The 20,139-nt window shown below is 44.5% G+C and overlaps 1 protein-coding gene across 9 annotated transcripts in view; it reads right to left on the reverse strand.

Annotated features, from left to right (window-relative positions):
- Positions 1 to 295: 295 nt before the first annotated feature.
- magi1a (membrane associated guanylate kinase, WW and PDZ domain containing 1a) overlaps positions 296 to 20,139 on the reverse strand; it is a 138,420-nt gene continuing 118,576 nt past the window's right edge. For all 9 annotated transcript variants that reach the window (XM_067412868.1, XM_067412872.1, XM_067412871.1 and 6 more), the window contains 5 exons: positions 19,795 to 19,882; positions 18,311 to 18,359; positions 17,949 to 18,092; positions 16,349 to 16,487; positions 296 to 3,913 (listed from right to left, as the gene is read on the reverse strand). In XM_067412868.1, the coding sequence (XP_067268969.1) occupies positions 2,772 to 3,913; positions 16,349 to 16,487; positions 17,949 to 18,092; positions 18,311 to 18,359; positions 19,795 to 19,882 (1,562 nt within the window). In that variant the 3' untranslated portion in view covers positions 296 to 2,771. The remainder of the gene's footprint in view (positions 3,914 to 16,348; positions 16,488 to 17,948; positions 18,093 to 18,310; positions 18,360 to 19,794; positions 19,883 to 20,139) is intronic.

Here is a 20,139-nt window from a genome sequence, read left to right on the forward strand (position 1 = left end):
CCAGGTAGGAAGGTCAGCTGGGTTTGTTTTTTTAAACATACAGTGTTATTTCACACACCACCACAATGAACACAGAATTGTGAATTTGTATGGAAAACTTTATTTGATAATAAAAATAGCATTCACAGACTTCTTTTTGATAGCTACATATACATTGTGATCGATTCAAACAAGAAAAAACTTTACCGTGTCAGTCCACATCTACTTGAACTTATACTAATGTTATGTATAACTTCATGAGTCAAATAAAGCTATGGACAATGCAGAACTTTTATATATATGCATAGTTTTGTAAAAAAAAAAAAAAAAAAAAAAAAAAAAGAGAAGAAAATTAGACCATTTTATCAACAGAAAAAAGCATTTTAAATCCATAGAGCTTTGCAGAGACCACAGACAGTATACAAGATCTCTAGAAAAAAAGCAGGCTAACCCTAACGACAGATATTTAACCGGCTTCCGTGAAAAACATCAGTCTACCAGCTTTCCCGGAGAGACGAAAACAAACAAAAAATAACTTTCCATGTGCCTGATTCTGAGTACACGTCATCGTAGTCCCAGTGAGCCGAGTATAAACATGTTAGTATCTTCTTGGTGCAGGACATCTTCCATAAACTCTTTTTTGTACAGAGAAAAGGCAGCAGTATCCTTACCGACACGGGTTAAAGTACATACAGTAATAGAAGACCGCGGCGGATGCGTTTCCATACAGTACTATTCAGACGACACTGAAGGAATTCCTGGTTGAGATTATGCTCCTGTTGGAATGTGTTCCCAAACAAACACGTATTGCGTGTCGAGAGGTGGCTCAGCTTGGCAGATTGTGCCGTTTTCATGTAGTGTCTGTAACTGTACATTCAGGCCACGTTTCTCTCAACACCACGCGTTTCCATGGCCTTTGGTTCTCGACTTTGTGGAGGTAAATGTGGCTGTGTAAGGGAGGATTGGAAATATTTCAGACTTCTGATTGATGCAGGGATAGTGTTTCATGTTTCATAACTCCAGTGTTTGCATCACATACTGATAAAACATACAGCTCATATGCACTTTAAATCACTTTTTAAAAGCACCTGATTAGTTCATAAAATATACATTTTGTAATAACTTGCTTTAAGCTAATGTTGGGTCAAGTTTCATCAACTGTACACATGTGCCTTTAGTCTACACTGCAAAAAATGCTCTTCTGACTTAGAAATGTTGTCTTGTTTCTAGCCTAAATATCTAACAATTCTATTTTCTAAAAATATATTTTTTTTTTCTGTTTTCTGGGGGGAAAATATTAAAATTAAGTACGTTTTTGGGACGGAAACAAGAAACAAGATTTAAATCAGAAATAAGATTATTTTTCTCACCCCATTGGCAGATCATTTTGCCTGTTTTAAGCAAAAACTCACTTCATTTTGATTTTATTTTCAACAAAACAAGGAAAAATATATTATGTCGTTTTACTTACATATTAAATGCATCATGATTTAAGAATTTTTTTTATATTTAGACTATAACAAGACAAATTACTAAGTAAGAAGAGCATTTTTTGCAATGTAATTTCTGGTGATTATGGCAAAAACAACAAAACAACAAAACTTTGTGCCACAAGAAAATGCTTTTCTGCTCACGTTTCTTTTTTGCTCATTGGCGGCTTATGCCTCAGTCCAGTGCAGTGTTAAGACAAACTAGGTCAGATAGTGTCTGAATGATGCTTCTTCAGCCCATCAAGTTACATTTCGGTCTTTCTAAATAAATATACAGCTTAAATATATTACTTAAACAGTAGCATCATAGTTGGAGTTCTGGATTCGTCACAGCTATTCTAATGTACAAACAAAGAAACAAACTTTAAATGCTTGTGCTCTGGTTCAGTTTGGAGAAAAGAGGACACTATGTAGACACTTTGTAGAGTTTCAGTCCGTATCTTATTAAGAAAACATGGATGTCACTCGCAACACAACATTACACTGCAAAAAATCCTCTTCTTATTTAGTATACTTTTTCCAGTTTCCAGTCCAAATATCTATTTTATATCAAATAGATATTTTTGTTTGTTTTCTGGAGAAAAATATCAAAATGAAGTGAGTTTTTGCTTAAAACAGGCAAAATGATCTGCCACTGGGGTGAGAAAAATAATATGGGATAATTTGGGATAGAAACCAGAAACAAGATTATTTTTCTCACCTCATTGTCAGATAATTTTGATTGAATTTTTAAGAAAACAAGGAAAATTATGGCATTTTACTCATCTACCAGATGCTTCTTGATTAAAGATTTGTTAGATATTTAGACTAGAAATAAGACACAATTACTGAGTAATAAGAGCATTTTTTGCAGTGTAAAAGCAATGGGGCGGATGTGAACACTGCAAAAAAAAAAAAAAAAAAAAAAAGCTTTTCTTACTCAGTATTTTTGTCTTGTTTCCAGTCCAAACATCTAAAACTTCTTAAAACAAGCAGCATTTACTAGACAAGTAAAAGTAATTGACTTGTTTTGGGAAAAATAACTTTTTTGTTTAAAATAAGCTAAATAATCTGCCAATGGGGTAAGCAAAATAATCTTTAATCAAACAGAAAACAAGATTATTTGTCTTACCCATTGGCAGATTATTTAGCTAATTTTAAGCAAAAACTTATTTTTTCTCAAAACAAGACAATAATTTGTACTTGTCTAGTAAATGTTTCTTAATGTAAGAATTGTTAGATATTTTGACTAGAAACAAGACAAAAACACTAAGCAAGAAGAGCATATTTTGCAGTGAACTAGTGTAAGGTGTGTTGAAGCGGTCAGATGCTGAGGTCTGCGTGGTTCTCCTTGTAAAGCCGTCTCTTGTTGGCCGAATTCTGGCCTCGGCCCACATCGGTCCCGTTTGTGCTGCCGGCTTTCAGTGCGTTGTAATATTCCCTAAGCTGCGGAGTGGCGAACTCTTCCAGGAAACTTCCCTCACTGCTGCTGTCTGATCTGAAGTGTCTCTCGTTGGGGAAATATCCTTGTCCTTCAGCTTGACCGCATGGAGAGCCATTGTGCAGAACGTTACGGTTCTTTAGACCTCGCTCAGGTGTGCGGCCAAGAGTTTGGGCCATGGCTTTGATTGGCCGCTCGGGTGTCTGGCCAAGAGTTTGGGCCATGGCTTTGATTGGCCGCTCGGGTGTCTGGCCAAGAGTTTGGACCATGGTTTTGATTGGCCGCTCAGGTGTCTGGCCGAGAGTTTGGGCCATGGCTTTGATTGGCCGCTCGGGTGTCTGGCTGAGAGTTTGGGCCATGGCTTTGATTGGCCGCTCAGGTGTCTGGCTGAGAGTTTGGGCCATGGCTTTGATTGGCCGCTCAGGTGTGGATGTGAAATAGGCCTCACTGATGTAGTTCCGGCGGGGCGTTTGGGGATCTCTCTGGGGCTGGAAATGCCTTTCTGGAGTGGAGATCCGGCTCCGCAGGTCCTGGGACGAGGCTTGATAGCGTCGCTCAGGGGACGGGTCTTTATCGGGCCGAGTTATCCGGCGATCCACAGACTTGGCTCTACGGCGGTCTGGAGAAATGTTCCGCTTCCGGCTGGAGGAGCGATCCAAGGACCCACTGCGCACCTGAGATCCAGCCCTACTCTCCACATCTATGGATGGTTTGCGGCCTCGCCTCAGTAGATCCTGACTGGAAGATTTCCTTCCGAATCCGCCCTCTTTCCTCAATGTTTTGAAGAGCTTGGCGATGCCGCTCTCAGACTCAGACTTCTTGAACCTGCGGTGTGAGCTGTTTTTGGGGCTGGGCTGGTTGTTCCAGGACTGGTCCTTCAGTGGCTGCTGCTTGGGCTGGGATGGGGTGGGATATTCAGATGTATAGCTGGACTCTGACGGAGGATGAAACGGGACCAGCAAAGTCCTCACTTCCGAATTATTTTGTGGCCTGGGCGAGGGAGGGTAGCTGTCATTTGGGCCGTCTGAAAACGAATGAAGAAAGGTTTTCGGTTAGGCCAATAACAGCAAACATGACACAATACTCTCGCTGCAAAAAATGCTCTTCTTATTTAGTAATTTTGTCTTGTTTCTAAATATTTAACAATTCTTAAATCAAGATGCATTTACTATACAAGTAAAAGGACATAAGATATTTTTCAAATAAAAATTAAGTGAGTTTTTGCTTAAACCCAGATAAATGATCTGCCAATGGGGGGAGAAAAACAAAATCTTGTTTTTGATTTAAATCTTGTTTCTTGTTTGCGTCCCTAACAGAAATAAGATTATTTTTCTCACCCCATTCGCAGATCATTTTGCCAGTTTTAAACAAAAACTCACTTCATTTAGATTCCCACCCTGCCACAAAACAAGCAAAAATATCTTGTCATTTTACTCATCTAGTAAATGAATCTTGATTTAAGAATTTTTTTAATATTTGGACTGGAAACAAGAAAAAAAATACTAAATAAGAGCATTTCTCTTGCAGTGCAGACATCACAACCAGTCAAAAGCATCCGACACACCCCTACTCATGTGTTATTGTATCAAGTAACACAAATGGAAGAATGGAAATGATGTAGAGACCAAAGAAATTAAAACCAGCTCATGTTTAAGTTTCTGCAAAATACCCCCTTTGGCCTAGATCAGGGTCCCTCAATGTGGGCCCTTGGAGGGCCGTTGTCCTGAGGGTTCAGCTCTAACCCTAGAGTTAGCTAAGTTAATTAGCTCGAGATTGGAGCTAAACCCTTGAGTTGAGAAGAACTGGCTTAGATTACAGCTCTTGAAACCGTGATTCTGAATGAGCAGCTCTAGACACAAAAACAGCAGAACTCTCTCCTGCTCAAGCATATATATTACAGATGTGTGTGAATGATTTACGTGACTCTAAAATTGATCAAATATAGAGCATTAACAATGTATAGTATCTCCAATTTAAAGCCTTGTTTCCTTACTTTTCCACACAGATATACACTCACCTAAAAAAATATTAGGAACCCCATACTAATACTGTGTTTGACCCTTTTGCCTCCAGAACTGCCTAAATTATACATGGCATTGATTCAACAAGCTGCTGAAAGCATTCTTTAGAAATGTTGGCCCATATTGATAGGAGAGCATCTTGCAGTTGATGGAGATTTGTGGGATGCACATCCAGGGCACGAAGCTCCCGTTCCACCACATCCCAAAGATGCTCTATTGGGTTGAGATCTGGTGAATGTGGCGGCCATTTTAGTACAGTCAACTCATTGTCATGTTCAAGAAACAAATTTGAAATGATTTGTGACATGGTGCATTATCCTGCTGGAAGTAGCCATCAGAGGATGGGCACATGGTGGTCATAAAGGGATGGACATGGTTAGAAACAATGCTCAGGTAGGCCGTGGCATTTAAACGATGCCCAATTGGCACTAAGGGGCCTAAAGTGTGCCAAGAAAACATCCCCCACACCATTACACCACCACCACCAGCCTCCACAGTGGGAACAAGGCATGATGGGTCCATGTTCTCATTCTGTTTACGCCAAATTCTGACTCTACCATCTGAATGTCTCAACAGAAATCGAGACTCATCAGACCAGGCAACATTTCTCCAGTCTTCAACTGTCCAATTTTGGTGAGCTTGTGCAAATTGTCGCCTCTTTTTCCTATTTGTAGTGGAGATGAGTGGTACCCGGTGGGGTCTTCTGCTGTCGTAGCCCATCCGCCTCAAGGTTGTGTGTGTTGTGGCTTCACCAATGCTTTGCTGCATACCTCGGTTGTAACGAGTGTTTATTTCAGTCAAAGTTGCTCTTCTATCAGCTTGAATCAGTCGGCCCATTCTCCTCTGACCTCGAGCATCAACAAGGCATTTTCTCCCACAGGACTGCTGCAGACTGGATGCTCTTCCCTTTTCACACCATTCTTTGTAAACCCTAGAAATGGTTGTGTGTGTAAATCCCAGTAACTGAGCAGATTGTGAAATACTCAGACCGGCCCGTCTGACACCAACAACCATGCCACGCTCAAAACGGCTTAAATCACCTTTCTTTCCCATTCTGACATTCAGTCTGGAGTTCAGGAGATTGTCTTGACCAGGACCACACCCCTAAATGCACTGAAGAACTGCCATGTGATTGGTTAGATAATTGCATTAATGAGAAATTGAACAGGTGTTACTAATAATCCTTTAGGTGAGTGTACAGTGTCAGATACTTTCAGGCATTTCCCAAATGTGATCATTTTAAAGTGCCCCTATTATGTTTTTATTTATTTATTTATATATATATATATATATATATATTTCCTTTCAGGCAGTGTGTATTAGAGCTGTTTGTGAATATAAAAGTTCTGCAAAGATCAAAGATAAATTGAGTTATTGTCTCCTACAATAAATGATCGATTCTGAACTGAAACGAGTTGTCAGTAACCATTGTCAGTGATTGGGTGAACTCTAAATCTCTTAGCCCCGCTCTCACTCACTGTATTTAATTAGTGTAATGCCCACATCTGGTTGTGATTGGCTAAACTGCGTCTCTTAACCCCGCTCTCACTCACTGTAGTTAATTAGCATAATGCCTGCCTCTGGTCCTGATTGGCTGTAATGCGTCTCTTAGCCCCGCCCTCACTCCCTGTAGTTAATTAGCATAATGTCCACCTCTGGTCGTGATTGGCTGAACTGCGTCTCTTAGCCCTGCCCCCACTCACTGTAGTTAATTAGCATAATGTCCGCCTCTGGTCGTGATTGGCTGAACTGTGTCTCTTAGCCCCACCCTCACTCACTGTAGGTAATTAGCATAATGCCCGCCTCTGGTTGTGATTGACTGAACTGTGTCTCTTAGCCCCACCCTACCTCACTGTAGGTAATTAGCATAATGCCCGCCTCTGGTCGTGATTGGCTGAACTGTGTCTCTTAGCCCCACCCTCACTCACTGTAGGTAATTAGCATAATGCCCGCCTCTGGTTGTGATTGACTGAACTGTGTCTCTTAGCCCCATCCTCACTCACTGTAGGTAATTAGCATAATGCCCACCTCTGGTCGTGATTGGCTGAACTGCTTCTCTTAGCCCCGCTCTTACTCACTGTAGGTAATTAGCATAATGCCCACCTCTTGTCGTGATTGGCTGAACTGTGTCTCTTAGCCCCACTATATCTCACTGTAGGTAATTAGCATAATGCCCGCCTCTGGTCGTGATTGGCTGAACTGCGTCTCTTAACCGTTTCAGACTCATTGAGGAAAGAGGTGATGTAACCTTGGCTGCATGTAAATCTGTTGTAGGAAAACTAAATTAGGAGCCTTTAAAATAGCATAATAGAGGCACTTTAATACAATTGATTGGATGAAGGGTTTTAAGACACAAGATGTCAAAAGCACAATTCAGCTGAAACAGGAGCACCTGCTCCAAATTGGAAACTGAATCATCATGATCAGAGTTCTGGCTCCGGACATCATTCCCACATGTGTTGATTCAGGGCATGCACTTTAATGCTCAGATATGTCAGGACGTCCTTATGTGGTTCAATGGCATTCATAGCCACTGGAACGTTTTTTATTAGGGGGTGCTGGGGCCATAGTGGAAGATTTGAAACAAAGTCCTAGTATTAAACAGCCCAAACACTAACAGATGAATGAGGAGAGAGTTGTGTGAGAATGCCCAGAGCTCAGCATTAAATAAAACATGAAACATAGCAGATGCCACAATGCACAAACATTACTGGTCCTAAAATAGGCTCGGTTTTCTTTATTCTTCTGTTTTTGAAACGGGACCCGGACAGCTGTTACCAGCCATTAAAAGAGACAACTACGACAGCATCACACATGCATCCGTGCATCATGGGGTCAGAGGTCAGCGGGAGAATGGATTCACTGGGGTGGGATGAAAGCGTGGCATGAGGGAACAACACACGTGGCCAAAGCAGGTGTGTAACGCGCCGCAGGTGATGGGAGGGGTTGACACAGACTGTGCTTTACAAACCGTGGCTTGGTTTTGACCCATTAGGTAGAAGCAGGGCTCGCCCAACTTATCATTCCTCAGACAGGCAGTGAGATGAGGGCCCATCATCGCTGAGGAGCCCAGAGAGAGAGAAACACAGGTTAAAACTCACCTATTTTCTCTGGGCAGTAAATCATTATCTTTCTCGCACCGCCTCTGCCTTCAAGTGATCTATCTCACACCTGTTCATGTTATGCTACATGACTAGTTGCTGTTTACTTGGATTGCATTACTTCTTTGTTGTTGTTATCTATCTGGAGTTGTTTGTTGTACACATGAGGCCCATTGCACAAAACTAGGATAAGGGATTAAGCCAGGATATCTTGGTGATCTTGTCATCTGTATGCAAAATTTAGTACACCGCTGTCGTGTAAATGAATCCTAAAGGCCCATGCTTGTTTGTTTGCTATAATGAACAGGCGGTCTTTAAATGTAATTCATTACACTCTTGTAAAGCAAATTTAGGTTCCTGAAAGGCGCTATAAAAATAAACGTATTATTATTATTATTATTATTATTATTATTAGGTGAATCAGGAGAAACAGCACACACTTCTGCTGAAGAGCGGAGCTGAATCTGAAACGGTCTGTCATAGGGTTGGGCGGATGTGTTTGAGCGTTAATATCTGTTAATGTGCCGTCTGGAAACAGAGAAAACGCACACGGAGCTGAACTACTAGAGGATATAGCACTGAAATATATTTCCCACAAACCATCCTTTTAAGAATCGATTCTGAACTGTCTCACAGTACGCAGGTTTGTGAATAATTAGCATAATACCCGCCTCTGGTTCTGATTGGCTGAACCACGTATTTTAGCCCCGCCCTCACTCACTGTAGTGCATTAGCATAATGCCCACGTCTGGTCCTGATTAACTTAACAGCGTCTCTTAGCTCTTAGTGTTATTTTGAACAATAAAACCATAAGTGTTTAAAATTTATTTCACTGAAACTGTGCTGAATGTGATATGTCTTGTGATCGGAAAACAGCGTCAGCATCTGCAGGAAGTGGGATCAAGCTGGTCTATCAGCCCAACCCTATCCCTACTGTATAAAGCTGGATCAGCTCAATCCTATCTCTACTGTATAAAGCTGGATCAGCCCAACCCTATCCCTACTGTATAAAGCTGGATCAGCCCAACCCTATCCCTACTGTGTAAAGCTGGATCAGCTCAACCCTATCCCTACTGTATAAAGCTGAATCAGCTCAACCCTATCCCTACTGTATAAAGCTGGATCAGCTCAACCCCATCCCTACTGTATAAAGCTGGATCAGCTCAACCCCATCCCTACTGTGTAAAGCTGGATCAGCTCAACCCCATCCCTACTGTATAAAGCTGGATCAGCTCAACCCCATCCCTACTGTATAAAGCAGGATCAGCCCAACCCTATCCCTACTGTATAAAGCTGGATCAGCTCAACCCTATCCCTACTGTATAAAGCTGGATCAGCTCAACCCTATCCCTACTGTATAAAGCTGGATCAGCTCAACCCTATCCCTACTGTATAAAGCTGTATCAGCTCAACCCTATCCCTACTGTATAAAGCTGGATCAGCTCAACCCTATCCCTACTGTATAAAGCAGGATCAGCTCAACCATATCCCTACTGTATAAAGCTGGATCAGCTCAACCCCATCCCTACTGTATAAAGCAGGATCAGCCCAACCCTATCCCTACTGTATAAAGCAGGATCAGCCCAACCCTATCCCTACTGTATAAAGCAGGATCAGCTCAACCCTATCCCTACTGTGTAAAGCTGGATCAGCTCAACCCCATCCCTACTGTGTAAAGCTGGATCAGCCCAACCCTATCCCTACTGTATAAAGCTGGATCAGCCCAACCCTATCCCTACTGTGTAAAGCTGGATCAGCTCAACCCCATCCCTACTGTGTAAAGCTGGATCAGCTCAACCCCATCCCTACTGTATAAAGCTGGATCAGCCCAACCCTATCCCTACTGTGTAAAGCTGGATCAGCTCAACCCCATCCCTACTGTATAAAGCTGGATCAGCTCAACCCCATCCCTACTGTATAAAGCAGGATCAGCCCAACCCTATCCCTACTGTATAAAGCAGGATCAGCTCAACCATATCCCTACTGTATAAAGCTGGATCAGCCCAACCCTATCCCTACTGTATAAAGCTGGATCAGCTCAACCCTATCCCTACTGTATAAAGCAGGATCAGCTCAACCATATCCCTACTGTATAAAGCTGAATCAGCTCAACCCTATCCCTACTGTATAAAGCTGGATCAGCTCAACCCTATCCCTACTGTATAAAGCTGGATCAGCTCAACCCTATCCCTACTGTATAAAGCAGGATCAGCTCAACCATATCCCTACTGTATAAAGCTGGATCAGCTCAACCCTATCCCTACTGTATAAAGCTGGATCAGCTCAACCCTATCCCTACTGTATAAAGCTGGATCAGCTCAACCCTATCCCTACTGTATAAAGCTGGATCAGCTCAACCCTATCCCTACTGTATAAAGCTGGATCAGCTCAACCCTATCCCTACTGTATAAAGCTGGATCAGCTCAACCCTATCCCTACTGTATAAAGCTGGATCAGCTCAACCCTATCCCTACTGTATAAAGCTGGATCAGCTCAACCCTATCCCTACTGTATAAAGCTGGATCAGCTCAACCCTATCCCTACTGTATAAAGCTGGATCAGCTCAACCCTATCCCTACTGTATAAAGCTGGATCAGCTCAACCCTATCCCTACTGTATAAAGCAGGATCAGCTCAACCCTATCCCTACTGTATAAAGCAGGATCAGCTCAACCATATCCCTACTGTATAAAGCTGGATCAGCTCAACCCTATCCCTACTGTATAAAGCTGAATCAGCTCAACCCTATCCCTACTGTTTAAAGCTGGATCAGCTCAACCCTATCCCTACTGTATAGAGCTGGATCAGCCCAACCCTATCCCTACTGTATAAAGCAGGATCAGCCCAACCCTATCCCTACTGTATAAAGCTGGATCAGCTCAACCCTATCCCTACTGTATAAAGCAGGATCAGCTCAACCCTATCCCTACTGTATAAAGCTGGATCAGCTCAACCCTATCCCTACTGTTTAAAGCTGGATCAGCTCAACCCTATCCCTACTGTATAGAGCTGGATCAGCCCAACCCTATCCCTACTGTATAAAGCTGGATCAGCCCAACCCTATCCCTACTGTATAAAGCTGGATCAGCTCAACCCTATCCCTACTGTATAAAGCTGGATCAGCCCAACCCTATCCCTACTGTATAAAGCTGGATCAGCCCAACCCTATCCCTACTGTATAGAGCTGGATCAGCCCAACCCTATCCCTACTGTATAAAGCTGGATCAGCCCAACCCTATCCCTACTGTATAAAGCTGGATCAGCCCAACCCTATCCCTACTGTATAGAGCTGGATCAGCCCAACCCTATCCCTACTGTATAAAGCTGGATCAGCCCAACCCTATCCCTACTGTATAAAGCTGGATCAGCTCAACCCTATCCCTACTGTTTAAAGCTGGATCAGCTCAACCCTATCCCTACTGTATAGAGCTGGATCAGCCCAACCCTATCCCTACTGTATAAAGCTGGATCAGCTCAACCCTATCCCTACTGTATAAAGCTGGATCAGCTCAACCCTATCCCTACTGTATAAAGCTGGATCAGCTCAACCCTATCCCTACTGTATAAAGCAGGATCAGCTCAACCATATCCCTACTGTATAAAGCTGAATCAGCTCAACCCTATCCCTACTGTATAAAGCTGGATCAGCTCAACCCTATCCCTACTGTATAAAGCTGGATCAGCTCAACCCTATCCCTACTGTATAAAGCAGGATCAGCTCAACCATATCCCTACTGTATAAAGCTGGATCAGCTCAACCCTATCCCTACTGTATAAAGCTGGATCAGCTCAACCCTATCCCTACTGTATAAAGCTGGATCAGCTCAACCCTATCCCTACTGTATAAAGCTGGATCAGCTCAACCCTATCCCTACTGTATAAAGCTGGATCAGCTCAACCCTATCCCTACTGTATAAAGCTGGATCAGCTCAACCCTATCCCTACTGTATAAAGCTGGATCAGCTCAACCCTATCCCTACTGTATAAAGCTGGATCAGCTCAACCCTATCCCTACTGTATAAAGCTGGATCAGCTCAACCCTATCCCTACTGTATAAAGCTGGATCAGCTCAACCCTATCCCTACTGTATAAAGATGGATCAGCTCAACCCTATCCCTACTGTATAAAGCAGGATCAGCTCAACCCTATCCCTACTGTATAAAGCAGGATCAGCTCAACCATATCCCTACTGTATAAAGCTGGATCAGCTCAACCCTATCCCTACTGTATAAAGCTGGATCAGCTCAACCCTATCCCTACTGTTTAAAGCTGGATCAGCTCAACCCTATCCCTACTGTATAGAGCTGGATCAGCCCAACCCTATCCCTACTGTATAAAGCAGGATCAGCCCAACCCTATCCCTACTGTATAAAGCTGGATCAGCTCAACCCTATCCCTACTGTATAAAGCAGGATCAGCTCAACCCTATCCCTACTGTATTAAGCTGGATCAGCTCAACCCTATCCCTACTGTTTAAAGCTGGATCAGCTCAACCCTATCACTACTGTATAAAGCTGGATCAGCTCAACCCTATCCCTACTGTATAAAGCAGGATCAGCCCAACCCTATCCCTACTGTATAAAGCTGGATCAGCTCAACCCTATCCCTACTGTATAGAGCTGGATCAGCCCAACCCTATCCCTACTGTATAAAGCTGGATCAGCCCAACCCTATCCCTACTGTATAAAGCTGGATCAGCTCAACCCTATCCCTACTGTATAAAGCTGGATCAGCTCAACCCTATCCCTACTGTATAAAGCAGGATCAGCTCAACCCTATCCCTACTGTATAGAGCTGGATCAGCTCAACCCTATCCCTACTGTTTAAAGCTGGATCAGCTCAACCCTATCCCTACTGTATAGAGCTGGATCAGCCCAACCCTATCCCTACTGTATAAAGCTGGATCAGCCCAACCCTATCCCTACTGTATAAAGCTGGATCAGCTCAACCCTATCCCTACTGTATAAAGCTGGATCAGCCCAACCCTATCCCTACTGTATAAAGCTGGATCAGCCCAACCCTATCCCTACTGTATAGAGCTGGATCAGCCCAACCCTATCCCTACTGTATAAAGCTGGATCAGCCCAACCCTATCCCTACTGTATAAAGCTGGATCAGCCCAACCCTATCCCTACTGTATAGAGCTGGATCAGCCCAACCCTATCCCTACTGTATAAAGCTGGATCAGCCCAACCCTATCCCTACTGTATAAAGCTGGATCAGCTCAACCCTATCCCTACTGTTTAAAGCTGGATCAGCTCAACCCTATCCCTACTGTATAGAGCTGGATCAGCCCAACCCTATCCCTACTGTATAAAGCTGGATCAGCTCAACCCTATCCCTACTGTATAAAGCTGGATCAGCTCAACCCTATCCCTACTGTATAAAGCTGGATCAGCCCAACCCTATCCCTACTGTATAGAGCTGGATCAGCTCAACCCTATCCCTACTGTATAAAGCTGGATCAGCTCAACCCTATCCCTACTGTATAAAGCTGGATCAGCCCAACCCTATCCCTACTGTATAAAGCTGGATCAGCTCAACCCCATCCCTACTGTGTAAAGCTGGATCAGCCCAACCCTATCCCTACTGTATAAAGCAGGATCAGCCCAACCCTATCCCTACTGTTTAAAGCTGGATCAGCTCAACCCTATCCCTACTGTTTAAAGCTGGATCAGCTCAACCCTATCCCTACTGTATAGAGCTGGATCAGCCCAACCCTATCCCTACTGTATAAAGCTGGATCAGCCCAACCCTATCCCTACTGTATAAAGCTGGATCAGCTCAACCCTATCCCTACTGTTTAAAGCTGGATCAGCTCAACCCTATCCCTACTGTATAGAGCTGGATCAGCCCAACCCTATCCCTACTGTATAAAGCTGGATCAGCTCAACCCTATCCCTACTGTATAAAGCTGGATCAGCTCAACCCTATCCCTACTGTATAAAGCTGGATCAGCCCAACCCTATCCCTACTGTATAGAGCTGGATCAGCTCAACCCTATCCCTACTGTATAAAGCTGGATCAGCTCAACCCTATCCCTACTGTATAAAGCTGGATCAGCCCAACCCTATCCCTACTGTATAAAGCTGGATCAGCTCAACCCCATCCCTACTGTGTAAAGCTGGATCAGCCCAACCCCATCCCTACTGTATAAAGCTGGATCAGCTCAACCCCATCCCTACTGTATAGAGCTGGATCAGCCCAACCCTATCCCTACTGTATAAAGCTGGATCAGCCCAACCCTATCCCTACTGTATAAAGCTGGATCAGCCCAACCCTATCCCTACTGTATAGAGCTGGATCAGCCCAACCCTATCCCTACTGTATAAAGCTGGATCAGCCCAACCCTATCCCTACTGTATAAAGCTGGATCAGCTCAACCCTATCCCTACTGTTTAAAGCTGGATCAGCTCAACCCTATCCCTACTGTATAGAGCTGGATCAGCCCAACCCTATCCCTACTGTATAAAGCTGGATCAGCTCAACCCTATCCCTACTGTATAAAGCTGGATCAGCTCAACCCTATCCCTACTGTATAAAGCAGGATCAGCTCAACCCTATCCCTACTGTATAAAGCAGGATCAGCCCAACCCTATCCCTACTGTATAAAGCTGGATCAGCTCAACCCTATCCCTACTGTATAAAGCTGGATCAGCTCAACCCTATCCCTACTGTATAAAGCAGGATCAGCCCAACCCTATCCCTACTGTATAAAGCAGGATCAGCTCAACCCTATCCCTACTGTATAAAGCTGGATCAGCTCAACCCTATCCCTACTGTATAAAGCTGGATCAGCTCAACCCTATCCCTACTGTATAAAGCTGGATCAGCCCAACCCCATCCCTACTGTATAAAGCAGGATCAGCTCAACCCTATCCCTACTGTATAAAGCAGGATCAGCCCAACCCTATCCCTACTGTTTAAAGCTGGATCAGCTCAACCCTATCCCTACTGTATAAAGCTGGATCAGCTCAACCCTATCCCTACTGTATAAAGCAGGATCAGCTCAACCCTATCCCTACTGTATAAAGCTGGATCAGCTCAACCCTATCCCTACTGTATAAAGCTGGATCAGCTCAACCCTATCCCTACTGTATAAAGCTGGATCAGCTCAACCCTATCCCTACTGTATAAAGCTGGATCAGCTCAACCCTATCCCTACTGTATAAAGCTGGATCAGCTCAACCCTATCCCTACTGTATAAAGCAGGATCAGCTCAACCCTATCCCTACTGTATAAAGCAGGATCAGCTCAACCCTATCCCTACTGTATAAAGCAGGATCAGCTCAACCCTATCCCTACTGTATAAAGCAGGATCAGCTCAACCCTATCCCTACTGTATAAAGCAGGATCAGCTCAACCCTATCCCTACTGTATAAAGCTGGATCAGCTCAACCCTATCCCTACTGTATAAAGCTGGATCAGCTCAACCCTATCCCTACTGTATAAAGCTGGATCAGCTCAACCCTATCCCTACTGTATAAAGCTGGATCAGCTCAACCCTATCCCTACTGTATAAAGCTGGATCAGTTCAACCCTATCCCTACTGTATAAAGCAGGATCAGCTCAACCCTATCCCTACTGTATAAAGCAGGATCAGCTCAACCCTATCCCTACTGTATAAAGCAGGATCAGCTCAACCCTATCCCTACTGTATAAAGCTGGATCAGCTCAACCCTATCCCTACTGTATAAAGCTGGATCAGCCCAACCCCATCCCTACTGTATAAAGCTGGATCAGCTCAACCCTATCCCTACTGTATAAAGCAGGATCAGCTCAACCCTATCCCTACTGTATAAAGCTGGATCAGCTCAACCCTATCCCTACTGTATAAAGCTGGATCAGCTCAACCCCATCCCTACTGTATAAAGCTGGATCAGCTCAACCCTATCCCTACTGTATAAAGCAGGATCAGCCCAACCCTATCCCTACTGTATAAAGCTGGATCAGCCCAACCCTATCCCTACTGTATAAAGCTGGATCAGCTCAACCCTATCCCTACTGTATAAAGCTGGATCAGCTCAACCCTATCCCTACTGTATAAAGCTGGATCAGCCCAACCCTATCCCTACTGTATAAAGCTGGATCAGCTCAACCCCATCCCTACTGTTTAAAGCTGGATCAGCTCAACCCTATCCCTACTGTATAAAGCTGGATCAGCTCAACCCTATCCCTACTGTATAAAGCTGGATCAGCTCAACCCTATCCCTACTGTATAGAGCTGGATCAGCCCAACCCTATCCCTACTGTATAAAGCTGGATCAGCTCAACCCTATCCCTACTGAAGAAATGAAGCAGATTTCTCAGCAGAAGAGTCCTGATTATGGTCACCCACCGTACTCCGGCACAGACCCGTCTCCTCTCTTCAGCACCAGCCGAGCTCGTCTTCCTCCGTTCTTGATTAGCTCGATGGCGCGCGAATGCATCATATGTTTTGTACTTTCACCGTTGATCTCCAGGATTTCATCCCCGACCTGAAAGCAGGAGGACAGCAGACTGAGCTTAGAGAAGCGAGATGCTGTGCAGAACTCATGAAGGCACTTTAAGATGTAAATGAGTTATAATAAGTGACACTTCAGAACTGGAGAGCACAATTTCCAACAGATCTTCATTACCTTTTAACAGAAGTGTGAGATGAGAAATCTTGTGAAAGTGATTTTATGATTAATCTCTGCCAATGTATTGATAAACATCAGCCTGACTCAGATGAGTCGGTTCAGACCCAATGGTGATATCTGTTCTTGTTTTATAATAGACAGAAGTGTTCACGGACGAGTGGATCTGCACCTGAGAGTGTTTACGGGCGCGCATTTCCTCTCTCGCTCTAGTCACACGCGCGCGCTGAGCTTTCATGCATACTGAGCTTTCCTCTGTTAAAGACTTGGATTCCCATCCTAAACATAGACAAAGTTTCAAAAACTAATGTTGGACGTTTGATGGAGTATTTCTGTGTCAAAAATACTCCTTCCGGTTTCTCACAAGTTTCGGAGAGTTTTTTTCGAGTATGGGTCGGCTTGACGTTAATAGAGCGGAAGGTCCTTGTATGGGCCGTACGGGCTCTTCTCCCGGTAGGGTGCGCGCGCGTGACTAGAGCGAGAGAGGAAACGCACGCCCATACACACTCTCAGCTGCAGATCCAGTCGTCCGTGAACACTTCTGTCGTTATAGTCCGCGCCGCGCTCCACTTTATTCCTATGGGTGACGTCGAGCGACTTCAGCGCTTCAGCACAGCATTCTGGGAAGGCAGCGCTGCATTTGAACCGATTTGAACGCAGAAATGACGGGAAGCTTCACAACATCGCTTCAGTCGCGTCTCAAAGTGGATCTCCACGGTCACTGCTGTCAGGACTTCACCAAATCATACCAAAGAAGTGTGTTTTTGACGGAGCGGTCCCAGCGATAAAGGTTCGGTCCTGCTTTGGAAGCAGCCGGTGAGTTAAACTGCTTCAGATGTCTGTGCTGTCGACTATCGTCGCGTGAGTAATCATCAGTAAACGACACGATCGCGTGCTTCGTCATTTAAATGTGCTAACGGACTCCATTGCTGTTCTCTGTATAGACGGTTTCAACGGCAACAACATAAACAAACCCTACTGCGTCATTCTTAAGCTCCGCCCACACGATACGCCTCCAGGCGCTCGTTTTTTTCCGGAAAGACTCGGTACAGCCCATATTGCTTTTATAAATATAATAAAACTAAAGACTTTTCGGAGATATGAAGGATGCAATACTACTCTATAGGTACTCAAGACTGACATGAGATTGACTGAAACTGAGTGTTTCACCCCCCCTTTAAGCTCAAACTCACTTCACTGAGTTTCTCAGAACACAAGTCTTGATCTCTTCATTCTGCTGTCATTAATGTGTTCTGATTTAAGGTCATATGAAGACCTGTGAAGGTGACGGATTACAACTGAGATGAGTGTGTGTTTTACCCTCATCTTGCCGTTCCTGACAGCGGCTCCGTCCTCAGCCAATCGCAGCACGTACAGGTCCATGTTATATTCCTTACCGCCTCTCAGACTGAAGCCAAAGCCTTTACTCTCCCTCTCCAGATCCACCGAATAAAACTCTGCCTCCTATACACACACACACACACACACACACAAAACAACAAAATCACAACTCAAACCGATCACACACACACAAAACAACAAAATCACAACTCAAACTGATCACACACACACGCACGCACAAAACAACAAAATCACACCTTAAACCGATCACACACACACACACGCATACACAAACACGTGCACATACACACACATGCACGCACACACACACGCACACACACCTGACTGTAGGCTGGGGGTTGAGTCAGGGCTGGTTTGGGTTTGTTATTCCTGTTTGACAAAAGAAAGAAGAACTAATGTTACTAACGTCCAACCATGAAAATATGTTTTGAGATTATGAATATCCATCAGTGAAAACATACACACATTCTACAGACCCCAGTGAAGTGTGTGTGTGTGTGTCTGTGTGTGAGAGAGAGAGAGTGTGTGTGACTGTGTCTTTGTGTGAGAGAGTGTTTCACCTGGGCTCCGTGCTGCCCTGAAGTGAGTGTGTGTGTGTTAGTGTGAGTGAGTGAGTGTGTCTGTCTGTGTGTGTCTGTGAGAGAGAGTTTCACCTGGGCTCCGTGCTGCTTTGAGGTGTGTGTGAGAGTGTGTGTGAGAATGTGTGTGTGTGTGTGTGTGAGAATGTGTGTGTGTGTGTGTGTGTGTGTTTCACCTGGGCTCCGTGCTGCTTTGAGGTGTGTTTGAGTGTGTGTGAGAATGTGTGTGTGTGTGTGTGTGTGTGTGTGTTTCACCTGGGCTCCGTGCTGCTTTGAGGTGTGTGTGAGAGTGTGTGTGAGAATGTGTGTGTGTGTGTGTGTGAGAATGTGTGTGTGTGTGTGTGTGTGTGTTTCACCTGGGCTCCGTGCTGCTTTGAGGTGTGTTTGAGTGTGTGTGAGAATGTGTGTGTGTGTGTGTGTGTGTGTGTGTTTCACCTGGGCTCCGTGCTGCTCTGAGGTGTGTATGTGTGTGTGTGTGTGAGAGTGTTTCACCTGGGCTCCGTGCTGCTCTGAGGTGTGTATGTATGTGTCTGTGTGTGTGTGTGTGTGTGTGTGTGTGTGTGTGTGTGAGAGAGTGTTTCACCTGGGTTCCGTGCTGCTCTGAGGTGTGTATGTATGTATGTGTGTGTGTGTGTGTGTGTGTGTGTGTGTGTGTGTGTGTGTGTGTGTGTGTGTGTGTGTGTGTGTGTGTGAGAGAGTGTTTCACCTGGGCTCCGTGCTGCTTTGAGGTGTGTGAGAGTGTGTGTGAGAATGTGTGTGTGTGTGTGTGAGAATGTGTGTGTGTGTGTGTGTGTGTGTTTCACCTGGGCTCCGTGCTGCTTTGAGGTGTGTTTGAGTGTGTGTGAGAATGTGTGTGTGTGTGTGTGTGTGTGTGTGTGTGTGTTTCACCTGGGCTCCGTGCTGCTCTGAGGTGTGTATGTGTGTGTGTGTGTGAGAGTGTTTCACCTGGGCTCCGTGCTGCTCTGAGGTGTGTATGTATGTGTGTGTGTGTGTGTGTGTGAGAGTGTTTCACCTGGGCTCCGTGCTGCTCTGTGGTGTGTATGTATGTATGTGTGTGTGTGTGTGTGTGTGTGTGTGTGTGTGTGTGTGTGTGTGTGTGTGTGTGTGTGTGTGTGTGAGAGTGTTTCACCTGGGCTCCGTGCTGCTCTGAGGTGTGTATGTATGTATGTATGTGTGTGTGTGTGTGTGTGTGTGTGTGTGTGTGTGTGTGTGAGAGAGTGTTTCACCTGGGCTCCGTGCTGCTCTGAGGTGTGTGTGTAGTTGTGATGGTGGCGATCTTCTCCGCGTTGGTCAGTAGTGAGGCGTTTGACGTCTCTATTCGGTCAGAGAGAAACAGAAACAGCTGAAATGTTTGAATGATGAATTATAGAAATCCTGAAAGGCAAGATTATGTGGATACACATTTACATCGACCAACATCAGCTTTTATGATGGCTATTGCTTCAGAAACTGATGGAATGTGTGTGTGTGTGTGTGTGTGTGTGTGTGTGTGTTTTCCGATTGTTCTACTCTGCCCAAAACACATCGATCAGTTAAACCGTATAATCTCTGGAAGTAGAAGAACACAAGCC

Source organism: Pseudorasbora parva, chromosome 13 (assembly GCF_024679245.1).
Source record: "Pseudorasbora parva isolate DD20220531a chromosome 13, ASM2467924v1, whole genome shotgun sequence".
NCBI classification, from domain to species: domain Eukaryota; kingdom Metazoa; phylum Chordata; class Actinopteri; order Cypriniformes; family Gobionidae; genus Pseudorasbora; species Pseudorasbora parva.